General features: G+C 53.4%; 2 protein-coding genes across 2 annotated transcripts; one reads left to right on the top strand and one right to left on the bottom strand.

The window, feature by feature from the left end:
* RPS19BP1 (ribosomal protein S19 binding protein 1) lies at positions 11478 to 15141 on the top strand. The gene is made up of 4 exons (XM_005681089.3): positions 11478 to 11648; positions 11802 to 11930; positions 14208 to 14305; positions 14687 to 15141. Exons 1-4 carry the CDS (start codon positions 11597 to 11599, stop codon positions 14819 to 14821), a joined length of 414 nt encoding a protein of 137 aa, XP_005681146.2. The 5' UTR covers positions 11478 to 11596; the 3' UTR covers positions 14822 to 15141.
* Positions 17884 to 20004, bottom strand: ATF4 (activating transcription factor 4). The gene is made up of 3 exons (XM_018048794.1): positions 19786 to 20004; positions 18889 to 19206; positions 17884 to 18796 (listed from the first exon to the last, which is right to left on the bottom strand). The coding sequence occupies exons 2-3, from the start codon at positions 19109 to 19111 to the stop codon at positions 17961 to 17963; spliced, it is 1059 nt and encodes a 352-aa protein (XP_017904283.1). The 5' UTR covers positions 19112 to 19206; positions 19786 to 20004; the 3' UTR covers positions 17884 to 17960.

The raw sequence follows: 20060 nt of genomic DNA, 5'->3' as shown, positions 1-20060 counted from the left end.
AGAGCAGAGGACATGCCGGGAGCCCATGGAGACATGAGTCTGGGCCCTAAAGAGAGGTCAGAGTTCACACAGAAGCCACACAGCCTGAGACGGCTTGGCCAAGGGCCAGTGGACTCACCAGCCTCCTTTGATCTGTTTCTCAGGAGAGGAGTTAAGGGTAACTACCAGGACCCTCTGGGGACAAAGAATTGATGCTTTTGAACTGTGGTGCTGGAGAAGACTCTTGAAAGTCCCTTGGCAAGGAGATCAAATCAGTCAATCCTAAAGGAAATCAATTCTGACTATTCACTGGAAGGACTGATGCTGAAGCCGAAGCTCTAATACTTTGGCCAACTGATGTGAAGAGTCGACTCATTGGAAAAGACCCTGATGCTGGGAGAGACTGAGGGCAGGAGAAGGGGACAACGGAGGATGAGGTGGTAGGATGGTATCCCTGACTCGATGGACATGAGTTTGAGCAAATCCTAAGAGATGGTGCAGGACAGGGAGGCCTGATGTGCTGCAGTCCACGGGGTCGCAAAGAGTCGGACACAACTGAGCGACTGAACAAGAACAACTGGGGACATGTCCTGCCAGTGTCCACCAAGTCAGAACCCCCCACAAGGGCCGATCACCCAGGACGCCCTCCCAGACTGAAGCTGCAAGTGACACTGTCCTCAGGCTGGGCTTTGCCTCCCTTCCCGGCAATTCCAGACTCAGGGCCTCCAGCACAGACGCTGCAGGCACCAGGGGCTGACTCAGGTCTGAAGGCCATCCTGCCAGGAAACAGGCTGCCTGCTGAGGAGCGAGCTCCCCGTGACAGGTTACAGCCACACAGCAAACGGATGCCCCCCTCCTCCCGACCAAGCCTTTCCCCAGCCCTTTCCCCCCAACCCTGTCTCCCTGTCCTTGAGTCTGTGGGCACCATCTGCACCCCGCCTGCCCCTCTACCGCTTGGCATCCACACTCACTCTGCTCCCCTCTCTCACTTCTGCCCCAAAGCTCCCTCATAAGGAAACCTCAGACAGTCCCTGGCACACAGTAGATGCTCAGTACATATTTTTTACCTAACAAATGGCTTGACACTCATTCATTCATTCAACAAATATCTGCCGGGCACTATTCGAGGGTCTGTGGCTGCTGGCAAGATGAAGATATAAAGAGTTTCCCAAACAAGCAAAACCTCACGAGAAATGTTAGAGGGATTCCTTTAAAAGGAAAAAGAGGAAAAGGCCATAAGTAGGAATACAAAAACTGTGAAAGAAAAAAATCTCACGATAAAGGCAAATAAATAGTAAAGGCAGTAGAGCAACCACTTATACAGCTAATATGAAGGTCAAAAGTTAAAAGCAGAAAATCTACAATAAATTAGTGAGTGTGAGTGAGTGTGAAGTCGCTCAGTCCTGTCCAACTCTTTGCGATTCCATGGACTGTAGCCCACCAGGCTCCTCTGTCCATGGAATTTTTCAGGCAAGAGTACTGGAATGGGTTGCCATTTCCTTCTCCAGGGGACCTTCCTGACCCAGGGATCGAACCTGGGTCTCCCGCACTGCAGGCAGACACTTTGCCATCTGAGCCACCAGGGAAGCGCCACGATGAGTTAAAGGATACACAAAATTAAAAGATGTAGAATATTACATCAAAAACATACCTCACTCTGTAGTAGGGGGGTAGTAAAAATGTAGCACTTTTAGAATGCACTCAAACTTAAGCAACCATCAACTTAGACCGCTATGTACGTAGGTTGCTATATAAAACCTCATGGTAAATACAAACCAAAAATCCATGACATAAAGATAAACAGAAAGGAAGATGAACATAACACTCTAAAGAAAGTCATTGGATCATAAGGAAAGAAAGCAAGGAGGGAGGAGCAGAGGACCAGAAAAACCACCACAGACAATCAACACAATGGCAATAAGTGCATTCCTACTACATTTAATGATTAATTTAAATGTAAATGGACTGAAGGTGTCAATCAAAAGACACAGAAGGAAAAAAGGCTATATAGAAGCCCTGTGGGCCTCACATCACGTTTGAGAAGACGGACAACAAATAAGAAAAAGAAGTGGAATAAAACATCTGGTGGTCAGACAGTGGTTAGTGCTGTGGAGTGAACACGGGCAGGGGCGGGGGTGGCAGGACGTGTGATGGTCATTTGAAGATCGCAGGGTGGATCACCGGTGGATCCATTACTGCCCCACCCCACCTCAAGACTTTACACTCTCCTGAATCCTCACAACTCTAGAAGGCGGAGTCATTTTTTTTTTTCATTTTGCAGATGAGGAAACTAGCTGGTTCTTGTGCTGCGGTGGGAGGGGTGAGGGATGCCTTAGAAAAATCCCAAGCTGAAAAACCCTTCCAGGCATGGGCAGTCCCACTGGGTTCCCCACCTCCACCCCCAAGGGCCTCGTGCTTGGTTAAAGGCTCTGCTCTCAGCTCACCGTCTCAATTATTTTTGAACAAGGGGCGCCACACTTATTTTGCACAGGGATCCACAAATAGCTAGTCCTGCCCTCAGGGAACAAGACTCTGACAGATGCTCCCTTCCCCCCATCCTGGGGCCTGCCAGCCAAAGGCCACGGTCACTGTCTTCCCCACCAGGCTCCTTGACTGTGGTGGGGTCAGAGCAGCTCTTCTCTGTGTCTGCAAAGCCCAGCACGGGGCTAGCAAAAGCAGACCCATGGAGGGTGTTGGCTGGGTCGGACCACTGGGGTTGGGATGGAATAAACTGACCCTTCCTGGGGGTCCTTGGTGGAGTCATTGTTGCTCCGTTGCTAAGTCGTGTCCAACTCTTTTCGGCCCCATGGACTGCAGCACAATAGGTTTCCCTGTCCTTCACCATCTCCCAGAGTTTGCCCAAACTCATGTCCATTAAGTCGGTGATGCCATCCAACCATCTCATCCTCTGTCTCCCCACCTCTTGCCTTCAGTCTTTCCCAGGATCAGGGTCTTTTCCAAGGAGTCAGCTCTTTGCACCAGGTGGCCAAAGTATTGGAGCTTCCTTCAGCTTCAGCATTAGTCTTTCCGATGAATATTCAGGGTTGATGGTTTGATCTCCATGCAGTCCAAGGGACTCTCAAGAGTCTTCTCCAGCACTGCAATTCAAAAGCATCCATTCTTCTGTGCTCAGCCTCCTTGGAGAAATTTTTGGCCCAAATTTCTAACTCTGTGTCCTGGGAGATCCTGGGATTCCCCTCTGACCACATCCTAACTGCAGGTCCCAGGGTCCTGACTGGGAGGCAGGCTCTCAAGATACACCCAGTTCGGGGCTCTGGGGTCCAGAGAAGCCCCCATCACCGGCCCTGCCCCCATCACCTGGGCCCTCAGCCCCACCTGTGTGCGGTGAAGAGCTTCGGACATTCCACTCCTTCTCTTTCCACAGGTTGGCTGGAGCCTCTCCTGGGCTGCCAGCAAGGACATGCAGGAGTGGGATGACCCTGCCCCAGCCCCTGTCTCTGGTTCCTCACTAAGCTCCCCTGTCAGCCATCTCAGGACCCTGGGGTTTCCTCCTCTGAGCTTGAGGAAGCCCCAGAGACCTGGTCAAGATCTCAGCACACCCACAGGCCTCAAGCCCTAGCTCCAGGCCTCTCAGCCCTCTGCGTGCTTGAAGGCTGAGCCTTTGGGGACGGGAGTTTAACCACTGAGCAGACACAGGACCCTGAAGCCATGACAAACCCTGCTCCTTCTCATTCTGCCTCTGTGCATAGATGATATAGGTCATCCTGGAGCCCCGGCCTGACCTCTTGGGGGCTCCTGGGGACTCTCAGGAGGGGAACTGGGAGGTGTATCAGTCAGGATGTGGAAGGCTATGCTATGGTAACAAATTGATCCTGAATCTCAGAGTCACAAAAAACTTTAACAACAATAGCTTATTTCTTATGAGTGTCACAGTTCTACTGGACTGTCCTCTGCCACCCATAGTATATTGTCCCAAGGTGGTGGCAGCAAGGAACATGAGCTGGAAGGACTGCCCTGGGGGTCCAGCGGTTAAGACTCCGAGCTTCCAATGCAGGGGGCGCAGGTTCAACCCCTGATTAGGGAATTGAGATCCCACATGCCATGCAGTGCAGCCAAGAAAAGGAAAAAAGAAAGAAAATGAGCTGGAGATTGCAAGGGGTGCTTTCAAGAGCCAGGCCAGGCCCAGAGTTGTGTCATTTCCTCCACCAACACGCCATCAGCCAGAACTCATTTTCTGACCCCACCCAGAGATCAAGGTTGGAGAGCCGCTGTAAACTCCGCCACTGAGCCGTCAGGATGGGTAAGGGGGTTGATGCACACTTCCTGGCCTCTCCTGAGAACTGACCCCCATCTTGGTCAATATCTGGCCCCTCTGAGACCAGACCCTCGAGCCCCACCCTTGTTCTTGGAGGGATGTGATCTTAACCGCTTAGCATTAAGAGCACAAAATCACTCATCAGACACATTTTACAGCCGCTGTTCCCTGGCCCCCACTCCGTCTTCCCCTTCCAGCACTTAAAAAAAGGCCACAGTCACCCACAGGTTTAGAGGCTGAAAAGTCTGCACAGAACAGCCCATGCTCATACTTTCTCTCTCTCTGTCGTCATGATTTATTAATCAAAATCATGTATACTCTCAGCTATTTCTAAAGAGGGTTTCTCAGGAAGCAAAACAAAAAGATTAGAAATCATTTAGGGAACAGAGTGAACTAGATAGATTAGCAAGCTGAAATGGACACTTAGTACAGCTGAATAATATGTAACATAATAATGTAATCAGTCACATTTATTACTGTATTACAGTAATAATGCCATCCAATCTGAGCTTCCTAGTAACAGAGGCAAAAAGGGATACAGCTTCTTTCATATAATCATCCCTTCCGGCTCCTTTCAGCAGCTCTCTTTTCCCTTCCCAAAGTTCCTTCTCTTTATCCTCCCTGTTTTCAGATTCTCTGGGGGTAGAAAGATCCCCCCACCATTTTTTAGGCATCCACATCTCCCTTGCAAGGAAGGAACAGCATAAAGTCAAAGGGCTGTAGCAGCAGTGTAAGACTGGCTCCAGCTGAAGACCTGAGCGTGCACAGGGCTTGAAGGTCACTCATGCCAATATTTTGGCTCTTGGTTCAGGGACGCAGCAGAAGCTCGAATTCCAGGGCAAGAGACACCTTGGTTCGTCATCCAGTACCCTGGAACCGCATCCAGAGAGCAGACCCTGCTCTCTGACGTCCTGTACATTTAATCACTGAATCCCCAGGGCGATCCTGCAAAAGAGGCCTATAGTATTATCTCCAGTTCACAGATGGAGAAACTGACGCCAAGGAGGGAAATGACTTCATCAAGGTTACCCAGCTCCCTTCCCCTAAAGACCCAGCCTTGGGGGCGGGAGCCCCCCAGGTGGTGCATGAGAGAGAAGAGCAGTTCCAAGCAAACTGAAAGTTCAGGAGATGGAGACCGGCTCCCCTCTCCCCCACCCCTCAGATTCCAGTTTCCATGACAACAGGTCCTCCTTTCTGGGTGTTTGTGGAAATTTGCATTTTAATGGAGATGTAATTAGAATTAAAAAGCTGAGGCTGGAAGGGATGAGACCCTTCCTGGCCACTTGGAACCTGAACCATCCTTCTCCTCACCCTTCACCCTGCCCGCCGCCCCCCAACCCCCCAGCCCTATCCTGACACTTTGCAGCCAGGCTCCTGGTGTCTGTCCCCACTGCCCAAATGGGCAGCCTGAAGCCTGGAGCAGAGAAGGGACTTATTCAAAATCTTACAGTGAGGACAGGTCCCCAGAGTCTGCACTGCCTAAGGAACCCCCCATCTGACAAGAGGAAGGGGTGCTGGCTTGATGAGGGCCCCTCGGGTCCTCCCCTGACTCTTCCAAGCTCACTTTTCCTCTCCCTGTAATCTCACAACATCTCAGTGACCCTGGGGACCTGGCAGGCCTCTGGGCCCGGGGCGGGGGCTGGGGGCAGTGGTGGGGACCCTCCCATCTCACCCCAAAGGGAACTGAGGCCCAAGGGATGTGCTGAGGACACACAGCAACACTTAGTGTCTTTGTCCAGGGCTGAGTCCATAAAAAGATCCCACCTTTGGGACTTGCTTGGCAGGCCAGTGGTTAAGACTTCATCTTCCAGTGCAGGGGGTTGGGTGTGATCTCTGATGGGGAGCTACCCTCCTACTTGCCTCCTGGCCAAAAACCCAAAACATAAAACAGAAGCAGTATTGTAACAAATTCAACAGAGACTTTTAAAATGGTCCCCATCAAAAAAAAGATCTCATCTTTGACCCCCACCCAGAGTCACTACCTAACCCCAGAGCTCCACGGAGAATTTCTAGCAGGGTGACAATGGCTGCATTTGAACACAAGCCTGCTGACTCCAGGCTCTTGAACAGCACTCTCCCCATGTGATCACAAGAGCATGGAGGTCCAGCAGCTATACAAACACACGGATCACACTCACGGACGTGGACAGAGGTCCCAGGGCACACTGCTGGTCCTTTATTTTCAAACACATAGTACCCGATGTGCTATTCCAAGTATTAACACTTTGCGCTCAATCCCCACAGCCACCCCAGAAGGCAGGGACCACTGAAGTCGCTCAGTCGTGTCCGATTCTTTGCGACCCCGTGGACTGCAGCCCACCAGGCTCCTCTGTCCATGAGAGTCTCCAGGCACGAATACTGGAGTGGGGTGCCATTCCTTCTCCAGGGGATCTTCCCGACCCAGGGATCAAACCAGGTCTCCTGCATTGGAGGCAGACACTTTAACCTCTGAGCCATCAGGGAAGCCCTTATAATGAACACACAGATGAGGAAACCAAGGCACGGAGAAGTTATGAGACTTGCCCAAGGTCACATAGCCAGTGAATGAAGAAGCCAGAATCCAAACGTACACCCTGGCTTCAGAACCCATGCTCGCCCCAGACCTCAGGACCCTGGAGCCAAGAGCCCTGGGCGCCACCCCTCACCGCTCCCCGCAACCCTCAGCCCTGGGAGGAGGGCCAGACAATATTTCTCAAAGCCCAACTGACAGAGGAGGAAACAGGCCTGCACAAGGAAGGCAGCCTACTTTGGGGCACATGGCTGTGTGAGCCCAGGGCCTCTGCACCAGCCCCAGCCCTGCCCACCTCCCAACTCCTCCCTCAGCCCACAGGGCCCTCCCCTACCCTATGGCGGCAGCCTGGTCAGGGGGAGATGAGGCAGGGGACACGAGCATCACCTTTCAGAAAAGAAAGCTCCAGAGACCCTGAGAGGGAGGTGATGAGACCAGAGGCCGAAAAGAGCCCATTCCCCATCCATTTAGAACCAGACAGCGCAGAAATGGATTTTCTCTTGAGCGCTCTTGTGAACACACTTCAAAGCCACTGATGGCAGGAGCAGGAGGTGAAAGGGAGGGGAGGCAGAGAGGCCAGGCGGCAGAGCGATCACCAGTCGGAAAAGGCAATTGGAAATTCCATTTGGGTTTTCAGTTTGAAGATGGAGAGAGGCTGGGAGCTTGGGGTGGGGGTGAGGGGACAGTGCAGTGACTGAGGATGAGACAGAGAGGACTCGGAGATGGGGAGAGAAGGAGAGGACAGAGACATGGAGAGACAGAGTCAGCGACAAAGGCGAGGAGATAAAGAGACACACAAAGAGGGGGAGGCAAAAGCAAGTCACCAGATCCTGGGTGCCCCCCAACACGCAATTCAAGGCCACACAGGGACTTGCCAGGTGGCCCAGTGGCCAACCCCTCCTCCCAGTGCAGGGGGCCCAGGTTTCACCCCTGGACAGGGAACTGGATCCCACACCTAGTTCCTGGACAGTGGAAAGATCTGCTGCAACTGAAGATCCCTCAGGCCACATCTAAGACTCAGCACAGCCAAATAACTTTTTTTAAAAAAAGAAAGAGATTTCAAAATGGACTACTCATGCACACACTCACACATGCTCTTGATCAGGACTCAGAGTTGTGGGTCCTTGTCCTCCCTCTGCTCTTAAAACACCCTGTGACTCTGCAGAAGACCCTACCTCCCTCTGAGCCTTGAGGTTCCCCACCCCCAGGCCTGGTGAGGTTAAGTTGACTCTAGAAAGGCCAGGAAGGAGACTAGGATGGGGCACGTGGGCAACAGGGGCTAAGCAGGCAGCCATGTCACCTGGGTGCTTCTTCTGTGCAGCTAAGGGCCTGGGCCAAGCAGGCAAAGAGGGACACCCAGAGAAGGGTCAGGGCAGGCTGGTAAAGAATCTGCCTGCAATGCAGGAGACCCCAGTTTGATTCCCGGGTTGGGAAGATTCGCTGGAGAAGAGATAGGCTATCCACTGCAGTATTCTTGGGCTTCCTTGGTGGCTCAGCTGGTAAAGAATCTGCCTGCAATACAAGAGACCTGGGTTCAGTCCCTGGGTAGGGAAGATTCCCCTGGAGAAGGGAAAGGCTACCCACTCCAGTATTCTGGCCTGGAGAAGTCCATGGACTATACAGTCCATTGGGGTCTCAAAGAGTCGGATACAACTAAGCAACTTTCACTTCACTTCAGGCAGGAGCCCAGCGCTTCCACTAACAGATGAAGAAACAGGCTGAGAGCAGGAAAGCAGCGGGAAGTCAGGCAGCCAGGACAGAAACCCACCTGTGAGACCTCAGGACCACCCCCACCCCCACTCCCCAGGGTCAGGGAGTGAGCAGGAGGGAGCTGCCCTCTTGGAGCTGGACCAGGACAGGCAAGGCACTTCTAAGGTGCCCAATTGCAGGCACCTCGTTCTTGATCAGAGTGGGGCAGACCTGGCTGTAAAATTCACCAGGAACCCTCGTGGGGTACTTTCCTCCCCAGTTTCTAGTCGGGTAATACAAGCTTTATCAGTATTAACTTACTGGCTCCTCCTACCCACTTTATCAGGGAGCTAAGGGAGCCTGGTGGGCTGCCACCTATGGGGTCGCACAGAGTCAGACAAGACTGAAGCAACTTAGCAGCAGCAGCAGCAAGCCCCATTTAACAGATGAGGAAACTGAGGCACTGACTGTTAAGGGGCTGGGTGAATGCCCCATTGTTCATTTGCACACCTTTCCATAAGAAAGCCTTATCTCCCCACTGGACAGTCCAACCTGGTGGCTCTGCCTCGACTTCCCCACCGTCTTGGAAGGCCACGGGGCAGGGACAGCAGGAAGCCAGGGCCATGCAGGGCTGACCACAAAGAGCCAGCTGACTCCGAGGGATGTCCCCACCCCACGCTCCAGCACCCTAGCCTGGACAGTGGCAAACCAGCTTGCCCGGCCGCGCGATGGGAGAAAGTGGTCCTGCGGCGCCACCTAGTGGCCAGAGTGGCCGCTTGTCCCCTCTGGAGGCCGGCGGAGATGCTACAGGAATCCACTGGTTGTTTAGGACATTGGCAAACCCTCCAAGACGACGACCGTGTGCTGACCATCCCACGTCGGGAGGAGAAAGGGGATACGGTCGGGCTTTGTCCTTTGCCCTCCTGAAAGGCAGACTCACTCATCCCACACTGAGTGGACCTGGACATCTCTGCCTTCCTCTCTCTGATTCGTACCTTTATGGAACACTTACAATATGCCAGACTCCGTTCCAGGCGCTTGATGTAATAGTGAATAAAGAAAAATGCCTTTCTTCATAGAGTTTATACTGAGGAATGGGTGGGGAAACATTCAATAAACACTACATGAATGTATCAGTTAAGTTCAGTCGCTCAGTGGTGTCTGACTCTTTGCGACCCCATGGATCGCAGCACATCAGGCTTCCCTGTTCATCACCAACTCCCGGAGCTTACTCAAACTTACGTCCAACGAGTCAGTGATGCGATCCAACCATCTCATCCTCTGTCATCCCCTTCTCCTCCTGCCTTCAATCTTTCCCAGCATCAGGATCTTTTCCAATGAGTCAGTTCTTCGCATCCGGTAGTCAAAGTACTGGAGTTTCAGCTTCAGCATCAGTCCTTCCAATGAATATATAATAACAGAAATGAGAAAATCTGGCCATTTCAGAAGCAGGAAAAAAGAGCCTGTCTGACATCATTGTAATGCTGGGACCGCCCCCCCCTGCCCCCACCACCCCACCAAGCCCTCAGGGCAAATCTGTGGCCCTGATGCCAACGAAACCACCCAGCCCTCTGCTCCTTCAGGGCCACACCTGTCCCAAGGGACAGGCCCCCACTACAGGGTCCTCCTGGCCCGGACACTCCCCTCCCACACTGCCAGCTCTTCTCCAGAGGCCTCCTGACCCACACCGCATCCTGGGTGGTTGGCACAGGCCAGCAATGCATAAATGCTCCAGCCCGATGGTCTTTCTTTATTCCCAGCTCTGACACCATCGATGTGACCTGGATAGGTTCCTTGGCCCCTCTGAGCCATTTATAAAATGAGGGAAACAGTGGTTTCTACTTCAGAGCGAGGGGGGTGGTGTAAGTGAGCCAACAAATGTAAAACACTGAAAATAGCACCTCGAGGTACTTTGTTATTATTAATGTTTGTTTAGGCATTTCTCTCCCTTCTGGACAAGCTGGTGGAGGTTAGTCAGGTTCATTCACACAGGAGCAACTGAGTCACCTCCATGTCCTACACTCTACAGCGTCTAGTATACAAAAGGCCCTCAGAACATGTTTGTACTCCGAATTCATTCACCACTCATTTATTGAGTGCCTTCTGCATGCCAGGTACTGGGCTAGGAGCGCAGCAGCAGTGAACAAGACAGGGCTCCTCCCCGCAGCAAGAAGAGCACTAATTTCTAAGCCAGGATTTCTCAAACTATCGATATTTTATCTAAGAAACTCTTTGCAACCCCATGGGCTGCAGCCTGCCAGGCTCCTCTATCCATGGGATCTTCCAAGACAAGAATACTGGAGTGGAATGCTATTTCCTCCTCCAAGGGATTTTCCTGACTCTGGGATCGAACCCGTGGCTCCTGTGTCTCCTGCACTGGCAGCAGATTCTTTACCACTGAGCCACCCAAGAGGTGGCCCAAGGTCCTCTTCCTTCTTAAAAAACGTCAGAATCCCAAAGAGCTTCTGCATATGTAACTATCTAATGAGAGTTACCACGTTAGAAAATAAAACAAATACATTTTAAAATATTTATTAATTTAAAATAACAGTAACAAACTCACATATTAACGTAACTGATGTATTTTAATGAAAATGGTTGTATTTTCCAAAACCAAACAAAATAGTTTTTTTAAAAACCCACTGATACTGTTTTGCGTTTTTGCAAATATCTTTAATATCTGGCTTAAGGCAAGACAGCTGGATTCTCACGCCGAAGTAAACGTTGCTCTGGTTGAAGTATATGAAAAAATATTTCCAAAAACATATTTCCCTTTTTCGTAAAAACTGAGAATACTAAGTCCCCTCACCGGCCTTGTCCACTACGTAGCAGCCAGACCGCAGAGGCTTTACCTACGAGGCTGAGTTACTGGCGGGCGGTTTCCGGGAGAAGGTGCCGCCTGTCTCGCAAACGGTTGATTGGGTTGCGATTGGACAACAAATGCTTCTTTGGCGCTTTGGCCCCGCCTCCAGATCCCGCCCCCTTGCCGCCGATTAGTAAACCTTACGCATGCGGTCTAAGGAAGGTGGGCACTTCCGTCCGCTCACTGTGGAACTTTTGCTTCTGGCTCAGGTTTCCGCCGAAACCACCTCGGGGGCCAAGGCGGAAGTAGTTGAGCTCTGTGGGCAGAACTAAGGGCCGCTATGTCGGCTGCCTTGCTGCGGCGCGGCTTGGAGCTACTGGGGGCTCCTGAGGGTAAGGAGGCTCTGTCCGAGGACGTTCGGCCAGGCGGGAAGGTGGCAGGGGCTGGGGGCAGGAGCCCCGAGGGCGCCAAACGATCCAAACCAGTCTTAGCCTCGGTGGGATGGGAACCCTGAGCGCCCTCCGACCCGAGCCCTTTCTTTACAGCCCCCGGCCCCGCTCCAGGACACACCAAACCGAGCCAAGCTCCGATGAAGCGGACCCGGAAGGCGAAGGCGACCCAGGCCCAGAAACTGCGGAACTCCGCCAAGGGAAAGGTGCCCAAGTCGGCGCTGGGTGAGCTTGGGAAGGGGCAGAACGCGCTGCTTCCGGGGGCCGGGGGCGGTGCCCTGGAGGAACTGGCGCTGGAGTCAGGGCTTCACGTGTTACCCAGGCGTTTCTAGACTACCTGCCGTGCGACGGCCGCGGAGCGGGGTCCTGGGAACACGGAGATGAACGAGTCACATCGTCCCGACCCTCAAGGTCTACAGTCCTAGTGGGGAGAGAACACTGAGGAGTTTCAAAATCAGCGTTTTCAAACTTTTTGGGTTTGGGTTGGGTCAGGTTGGGTCTCTGTGATGAGATTTGTGCTGTAAAACTAGGGTACTTTGAAAGGGACTTAGAATAAAGACTTCTCTGAGGAAGCGACATTTAAGCACAGACCTGATGGAAGTATAAGAATGAGCTGGGGGAAGTATACTGTTGGCATATGTGGAATCAGAAGTTTACTATTAATCTTTGAAATGTCGAAAGAAAGAAGCCTGGTTGAGGTGACATACAGTAAAGGAGGGTGAGACACTGAGCGTTTAATACAAGTTAACACTCTGGGTGCTGTTCTCAGCCTCTGACAAATGTTTGCTCATTTGTTCCTCACAACCCTGTGAGGTCGGCGCTGTCATTACCCCCATTGCTCAGATGCAGAAACAGACCCCTGCCCAGATGGTACAGGTGGAAACCAGGCAGTGTGTCTCCAGAGCCCTGCTCCCACCTGTCCCTTCAAGCAGAAGGTGAGCACCGGTGACAGTGCAGAGATAACAAGAGAGTCCTGCAGATGGAAGCTGTGTTGATGGTCGTCAGTGGTGGATTGGCTGTGAGGATGGAGGGAGCATCTTGAGGGATTTGGTGACACTTAATGAGATGTACAGACTTGAACAGTGTGGGCAGGATGGCAGGGTGTTTTGATGTTTTGACCTGTGGTAGGACTTGAGCTCCTAATGTGTCTTCAAATCCCCAGTGTTAGTTGCTCGGTTGTGTCTGACTCTTTTGTAACCCCGTGGACGGTAGCCCGCCAGGCTCCTGTGTCCATGAGATTTTCCAGTTAAGAAAGTGGAGTGGGCTGCCATTTCCTCCTCTACGGGATCTTCCCAACCCAGGGATCGAACCCAGGTCTCCCACATTACAAGCAGATTCTTTACTGTCTTGAGCCACAAGAGAAGCCTCAATTCCCCAGGGCCTGGTGCAGTATAAAGGTGTTCAGGTATTTGTTAAAAGAACTGAGTCTCGGGGAGGTAAGACAACAGGAGCAAGTGTGAAATCAGGGAAGTGAGCCTGGGTTGAGCCACAGTGATTCCAGGGTGGAGTGGGCACCCCCTCCATCCCCACCCCATCCCACCACCCTGCCATGGCACATGAGTGAGGGCTCTCAGGGCCAACCTAAAGGACACCTCTGTGGATGCCACCTTGGTCGGAGCTATACCGTCTCTTGCCTGGATTATTACAAAAACTTCCTAATTGGCCTCCTCCTTCCCCCTCCCCCAGTCATCTGGTTCTCAGCATAGCAGCTGAAGTGATGCCGTAAAATCCTAAGTCAGACCTGTCTCTACCCTGCCTTGCACCCTCCAGGGGCTCCCATCGGCCTCAGTGAAAGCCTGAGTTCTTCTCATGCCTCCGTGCCTGCTGAAAGCCCCCCAAGATCTGCCCCCTCCAGCTTCCAATCCTCAGGTTCACCCCTCCGCTTCCTTCAAGCACATTAGTCACACTTCTGCCTCCGAGCCTTTGCACTGACTGTTCCCTCTGTCCAGAATGCTCTTCCGCCCACAGTTTAATGCTGTTTTCCTCCAGTCTTTGCTCAGGATTTCCTTCAGTGAATTTCAGGTCTTCTCAGAGCCTGCTGTTTATTTAGAATTGCCACCTTCCCCCCATCCCCTGCATTCCTCCTTTCTGATTGCCGTTCTTTTTTTCTCCATAAAACGTCCACCTTCTGAACTACTGTTTGCCTTGTTTACCATCTCTCTTCCTTCGGAATGGAAGCTCCATGAGGGCAGGACTTTGGCTCTGCCGTTTCCGGCTCTGTGCTCTTGCACCTAGAACAGTGCCTGACACACAGTAAATGCCCAGGACACATTTGTTGAATAAATCACTTGAGCAGCTGGAACCAAGGGGGACTTTGAGCGGGATCTATGTGGAATGTGGTTATGACATAAGAAGCCAGACTGTTGCAGTGACATGGGGAATGGATGATGGGGCCTTCAGCAGGGCTGGGGGGTGGGGGTGAAGTGGGGAGGTGTCAGAAGGGGACCCAGAAGGCTTCCACAGAGTGAATCTGGAATGATACCACCCTCCCTGCCTCCACAGCTGAGTTCCGGAAGAGAGAGCGTCGAGGTTACCTTGGAGTAAACCTGAGGTTTATGACCAGTGCAAGAAGCACAGTGGACGAATCCATCACCAGGCAGGTTCGTCAGGGGGATGGGCTGTGGGAAGTGGGGGTGGAAGCTGAGGCTGTCCCGGGGATCCCTGGGAGTCTCAGCCCTGAGCCTAGGGTGGCAGGTGGCTGGTGGGTCCCCACCCCCGCCCAGGCTCCCGAGAGCTGGACACACTGCTGTGCAGTGAGGGGCCTCCTCAGAGGACTGACAGCATATCAGGGAAGGTGGGAGCCTGGCCTCACTCCCCGGCGACCCCTCTGGGCCTTGGTCGGCTCCTCTGTGAATGGAAACGATGTGCCCTCCCCCTCCCCAGATGTGGTGAGGGCCGGGGGAGAGGGCAGCCCTGCCACGCTGTGGGGCTCTAGGTGGTGGAGTCACCACCCAGGGCTCCTGACCCCCACACGCCCCCAGATTGTGCACCAGAACCGGGGCCGCAAGGCCTGTGACCGGCCTGTGACCAAGACCAAGAAGAAGAAGAAGGCCGAGGGCACCGTGTTCACCGAGGAAGACTTCCAGAAGTTCCAGCAGGAATATTTCGGCAGCTAGGCTCCCAGGAGGGCGCAGCCTCCTCTGACGTCTCAGCCCGGGGTGGGGAACCCCTGGGGGAGCTGGCAAGCTGGAAGCCCACGGGAGGACCTTCGCTCAGACTTGAACTGACATTTCCAGGCTCAGGAGGTACCACCTGCCTCCCAGGAAGAAACACTTCCGACTGTTCTGTTTGCTTTGGCCCAGGGAGGGCCTCTGGGTTGTTTGCTGTGGAGAGGCCGGTCACTGGGCCCTTGGGGACCACACCTCTGACAGGAGGAGGGCCACTGGGTGGGCTTCGGGTTCTAATAAATGTGGCCCGGGGCTGTGTACTGCTCTAACAGGGTGTTTCCCGTTGTCTCCCCCAGTACCAAGGAGCCTCCACCACCACCCTCCCACCCCTCCAGCTGCTTCTTAGGCTCCAGGTGAGAAGTCCTTGGGCCCAGCCCCAGTGCAGATGCCAGCAGAGAGCAGTTCACAGCCTCCATGGGCCTCCTCCCCCTGGCGGGCAGCCACGGCTCAGAAGGCAGCTCTTGATGCAAAAATAGCACCCACAGCTGCTGCGGCCTCATTCCAGGGAAGCCGACACCAGGATCTGAGGGAGGGATCACTGCTGCCTCAGGCCAGTGCCCAGGGCACGTGCACACACAGTTGGGGGACAGATATCAAAGGCTACTTTTTTTTCCTCTTACCTCTGTCATGAGGTGGGAACTAGCGAGGTGAGGGGGAAGGTGGAGGCTGGGCCCCATCTGGTGGGCACAGGCACTGCTGAGCAGAATGCCTGAGTGGGTGAGTGGTGCTGCCTAGCTCAGGCTTCAGTGTGGTATTGATGACAAGTCCTGGTAGCCCCAGGAGTTCCTTCTGAGGACAAGTTGGGGGCCTTGTGGAGAAAGGGCCCTGGAGGCCTTCAGGCTGCTAGTCTGGCTCTTGTAGGGCCCCCACCCACCCACCCATGCCTAAAAGGCTCCTTGGGACATGCATTGTCTGGTGAGAACTTCCGAAGGGCCCCGTGGCTGTGAAGAGTTGGCCCACCCCACCATGGCTTCTTTAGTGCAGATTTTACCCCTTACACACCCATCCTGGCATGGGGAGCACTTTCCCTGGTTATTAGCCAGCTTTCCATCCTCAGTGGGGACACAGGGATCACAGACCTGCCTGAGTCCAAGTTGGAATCCTACCTGTCTGCAGGTGGCCACCATCTGAGTAGAAAGCTGGCCTGCCTTCTAGGAAGTCAAGGTGGGCGGAAAGGAGCGGAGTCTCCAAATCGGTATTGTGCCAATGTCCTCAGATGGGCTTGTCCAAGAAGGGAGAGGCTGGTGTGCCCTGAGCTCTCCACCCTCCTCCCCCCACAGGGAGAGGTGGTTGGGTGTGCTTCCTCTTTTAAGTAGCTTAGCAAGCAGGCTCAGCTGCTCACTGCCTCTCACCAGGAGTTTGTTCTCTGAAGAACAGGCTGATCAGGCCCCCTTTCCTAACAAGATGCACCTGACAGATCTGATGGGAAAGGCAGGCTCGGGAGCCAAGAAAGAGGACACTGGGTTGCCGTGTTGAGGCCAAGACTAGAAAGACCAGTTCTCTGAATGGCCGTGAAGCACCTGGAAGCGTATCTCTGGTGGTTTGGAGCAGCTGGCACATTTGCCTGGAGGAGACCCTAGGGTAACCAACAGAGCCCCAGCCAAGGCTTCCTGTGGCTTCCACATGGGGTGGGCTGGTCTAGCCATCCACTGCTCTGGGCCTCCATGAGTGGAAGGGCCGGCTGAGGCCCTAGCCAGACAGCCACATGGGCACATGTGGGTGGGAGGCAAGTTTATGCTAGAGTTGGGTGGGCCATCTCCAGGGACTTCCTCTAGCAGAGCTGGGGTGGGGCCGTCCTCTTGGAGGTTATTTGTTGGGGTTCCATCCCCACCTCCAAGGCTTTGCCTGAGCTGCTTTCTCAGGTGCTCTCCCCATTCTCTGTGTCCACAACTTTCCCTGTCCTCAGGTACTTAAGACCTCAAAAGTCACGAAGGCCACATACACCCTTGGTGTGCTGGAGGAAAATTCCCACCTAGGTCACCAAGCAGCTAGCCCTACCACTCTGAATACCCCCGCTGTAGGACATGGGTCACCATGGGCACTGTGTTTACAACAGTGCCTGGTGCCACATTCCCATCACCCTTGTGACCCACTCAGCTACATTGTCCTTCATGATAGTACACTCATCTTCCTTCCACAGGCTCCAAAGGACATAAGGGAAGAAGAAACCTATCTAGGCTGGGATCGTCTCAACAATCCCAAAGAAAATGTCTGCCATAACCTGCTCTAAGATGTTACCAGCCAGGGTTTCAATAGCAGCATAACCCCAGTGCCCTTCCATGCTGACACTCTTCCCCGATTCCCCGCCAGTGGATAGCAGGCCTTCCAGCTGGCCTAGGTGCCAGAGGGGAGCCTGACAACCAGCCAACCTTTTGACCCCTCTCATCCACTTTCCCTGGTAGCTCAGAGGTTAAATCGCCTGCCTGGAATACAGGAGACACAGGTTCGATCCCTGGGTTGGTGAAGATCCCATGGAATCTGGTAGGCTACAGTCCATGGTGTCGGACACGACTGAGCAACTTCACATACATGGGGTCTTATCCGAGTTATTTAATGTTGGCACAAAAACAGAAGTGGAGTCCAGGCTCTTCCTACCCCCACCCCCCACCCGTTTCTTAGGCTAAATTCCACAGCCTCACACCCAAGGGTGATAGCGTCAAATCTAATGGTTTGGTTTATTGTCAAGTCTTGGTTTTCAGCGAAAACCCAACCACCTACTGGAGGGATGTAAACCAACTCATTGTTTCAGGTCCCATCATCAGTCATCCTGGGGCTTCCCTCATGGCCCAAGGGTTAAAACTCCTGCTCTTAATGCAAAGGGTCCAGGTTCCATTCCTATTTAGGGATAAGACCTAGCACAGCAGGTTATTAAATCTTCACCTATGGCCCAACAGTGTCAAATTTAAAAAACATCTGTGCGTTTAAATACTGACAGCCAACCCACAGCAATTGAGACTTTGGGGGATTCATCAGGACTCTTACCAAAGGCAACACACCAGACTCTGCAGGAGTACTTTCACTAGAAAATAATTTATTAAAACAGCTTCAGCCTCCTATATACAAGCGCACATACTCCTGACTACCCTAACTAAGGGACCCTTTTCTTCTCCCTTGCTTTGCGAACCTCTTCTATCAGATCTTTAAGATACTGGATCTCCTTGGCCAAGGAATCTGCCTTCTCTTTCAGAGCCTCATTCTTTTTTTCTAGCTCTTTACATTCTCCAGTGAGGGCTTCCTGTTCTGCCCTCTTCTTCTGGCGGTACCGAGTAGCTGCTGTCTTGTTCTGCTCCATTTTCTTCAGCTTCTTGTCCAGTTTCTCACCCTTTACTTTTGCTGCTACCACCTTCTCTCCAGGAGGGTCGTAGGGTTTGGGGCGGGAAGAGCCACTGAGGGCACCTGGAGATAGCAGGCTCTTATTTGGAGAGCCCCTGGAGGTGGAGGGGCTATGCTGGGGAGAGCCCAGAGAGGAGTCAGGGCTCATACAGATGCCACTGTCGTTATCTGAGTGGGCATCCTCCTCTTTTATGCACTGAGGGATCACAGTAATGGAAGTGGTGGAGTCTGGCTTGCTATCTCCTTCAGAGATAACCACTTCACTGCATAGCTCTAAACTAAAGGAATGATCTGGAGTGGAAGACAGGGCCCCTGGGGAAGGGGGAAGAGGTTGCAAGAAAGTGAAGGGGGCACCCTGGTCAATTGTTGGTAAACTTTCTGGAAGATGGCCAATTGGGTTCACTATCTCGGGGGGCTCCTTGTTAGTCTCCTGGAGTAGGGGATCAAAGAGATCACACGTGTCATCCAACGTGGCCAAGAGCTCATCTGGCATGGTTTCCAGGTCATCTATACTCAACAGGGTATCATTAAAATCAAACTCCTTCAAATCCATTTTCTCCACCATCCAATCTGTCCCGGAAAAAGCATCCTCTGGAAAAGATAGAAAGTCGGAAGAAACGTGAATCAAATATAGAAGCCCCTATCACCAGATCCCACGAGCAGATAAAAAAATCCCTCCTTACCCTTGCTGTTGTCTGAGAAACTGACCAACCCATCCACAGCCAGCCATTCGGAGGAGCCTGCCTTAGCCTTGTCGCAGGAGAACCGAGGTTTGCAGTGCTTGGCCACCTCCAGGTAGTCATCTAGGAGACCTAGGCTCTCTTCAGCCCCCAAACCCGACTGGTCGAAGGGGGACACGAAGTCCCCCACAAACACCTCGCTGCTCAGGAAGCTCATCTCGGCCATGTTGCGAGGTTTTGGTGTTTAATTCGAGGAATGTGCTTAATTCGAAGGTGTCTTTGTCGGTTACAGCAAGGCTGCTGCTGAATGCCGTGAAAAGCCTGGATGACGATTAGAAACCGAGTCCCATTAGAAATCAGCTGGTCCGAGAATTTCATCTTCTCACCCATTAGGCAGGATGGCCAAATCAGAACTCCACTCCATGTTGAAACTAGGGACGACCACGTGGCCCCAAGGCCATGGTGTCACCCTTCTATGAGACCGCACAAGATGGACGCCCGGCCCTTCCGTAGCGGCCACAAGAGGAAGTCGCCCCACCCTCGCGCCCAAATCCGGCACCAGCCGCCGGCCCCGCCCACGCCCCTACGACTCAGGCCGCGGCCGCCGCCCTGCCCCGCCGCCATCTTTGCTGCCACGTTTCGCGAGACGCCAGATGGGACTCTGGTGGTTTCCGGGGAGCCCGGGGCCGACCAAGGCTTCGCTCTACGGCAAAACGCCGCGGCCCCCCGACACAAGGGCACCGGCGTTTCGGAGACACCCAAGCAGGAGTCACGCGTCCAGGGCGCTCATAAAACCGCTTCCCCTCCGCGACGCCGCCAGGCCGTCGGCCGCGCCCAAGCAGGCGAAAACCCCTCACCGACCTGGGACCCCGGCCAGAGCGGCTCCTCCCTGGTACTTACGCCATGGCTTAAGCCGCTGGGGGGGTTGCCGCTGCAGAGCCTGGTGCTGCTGCCGCCGCTGCAAAGGCCGATGCTGCCGCTGGCACTGCTGCCTCTAATGCGCCATGGTGGCCGCGGACCCTGGGGGAGCGGGAGGAGAGACTGCGCACTTGCCCGAAGGAACTACATCTATGGGCGGGAGGAAGAAAAAATGGCGACAGCAAGCCAAGCGCGGCTCCTTTATAGACTCTGCCTCTGTGAGGACGCATCACAGACCACATCCTTCCGCCGCCGTC

This window comes from Capra hircus, chromosome 5 (assembly GCF_001704415.2).
Source record: "Capra hircus breed San Clemente chromosome 5, ASM170441v1, whole genome shotgun sequence".
In the NCBI taxonomy this organism is placed as follows: domain Eukaryota; kingdom Metazoa; phylum Chordata; class Mammalia; order Artiodactyla; family Bovidae; genus Capra; species Capra hircus.
Note: the sequence above shows the minus strand (reverse complement) of the source record. Positions and strands in the feature narration are given on the sequence as shown.

Bases quoted from the DNA above. Each gene is read 5' to 3' on its own strand.
- RPS19BP1 (XM_005681089.3), top strand. From the start codon at position 11,597: ATGTCGGCTGCCTTGCTGCGGCGCGGCTTGGAGCTACTGGGGGCTCCT. The intron at 11,931-14,207 runs GTGAGCTTGGGA...CTGCCTCCACAG, and splicing joins GGTGCCCAAGTCGGCGCTGG to CTGAGTTCCGGAAGAGAGAG. The intron at 14,306-14,686 runs GTTCGTCAGGGG...ACACGCCCCCAG, and splicing joins ACGAATCCATCACCAGGCAG to ATTGTGCACCAGAACCGGGG.
- ATF4 (XM_018048794.1), bottom strand. From the start codon at position 19,111: ATGGCCGAGATGAGCTTCCTGAGCAGCGAGGTGTTTGTGGGGGACTTC. The intron at 18,797-18,888 runs GTAAGGAGGGAT...TATCTTTTCCAG, and splicing joins TTTCTCAGACAACAGCAAGG to AGGATGCTTTTTCCGGGACA.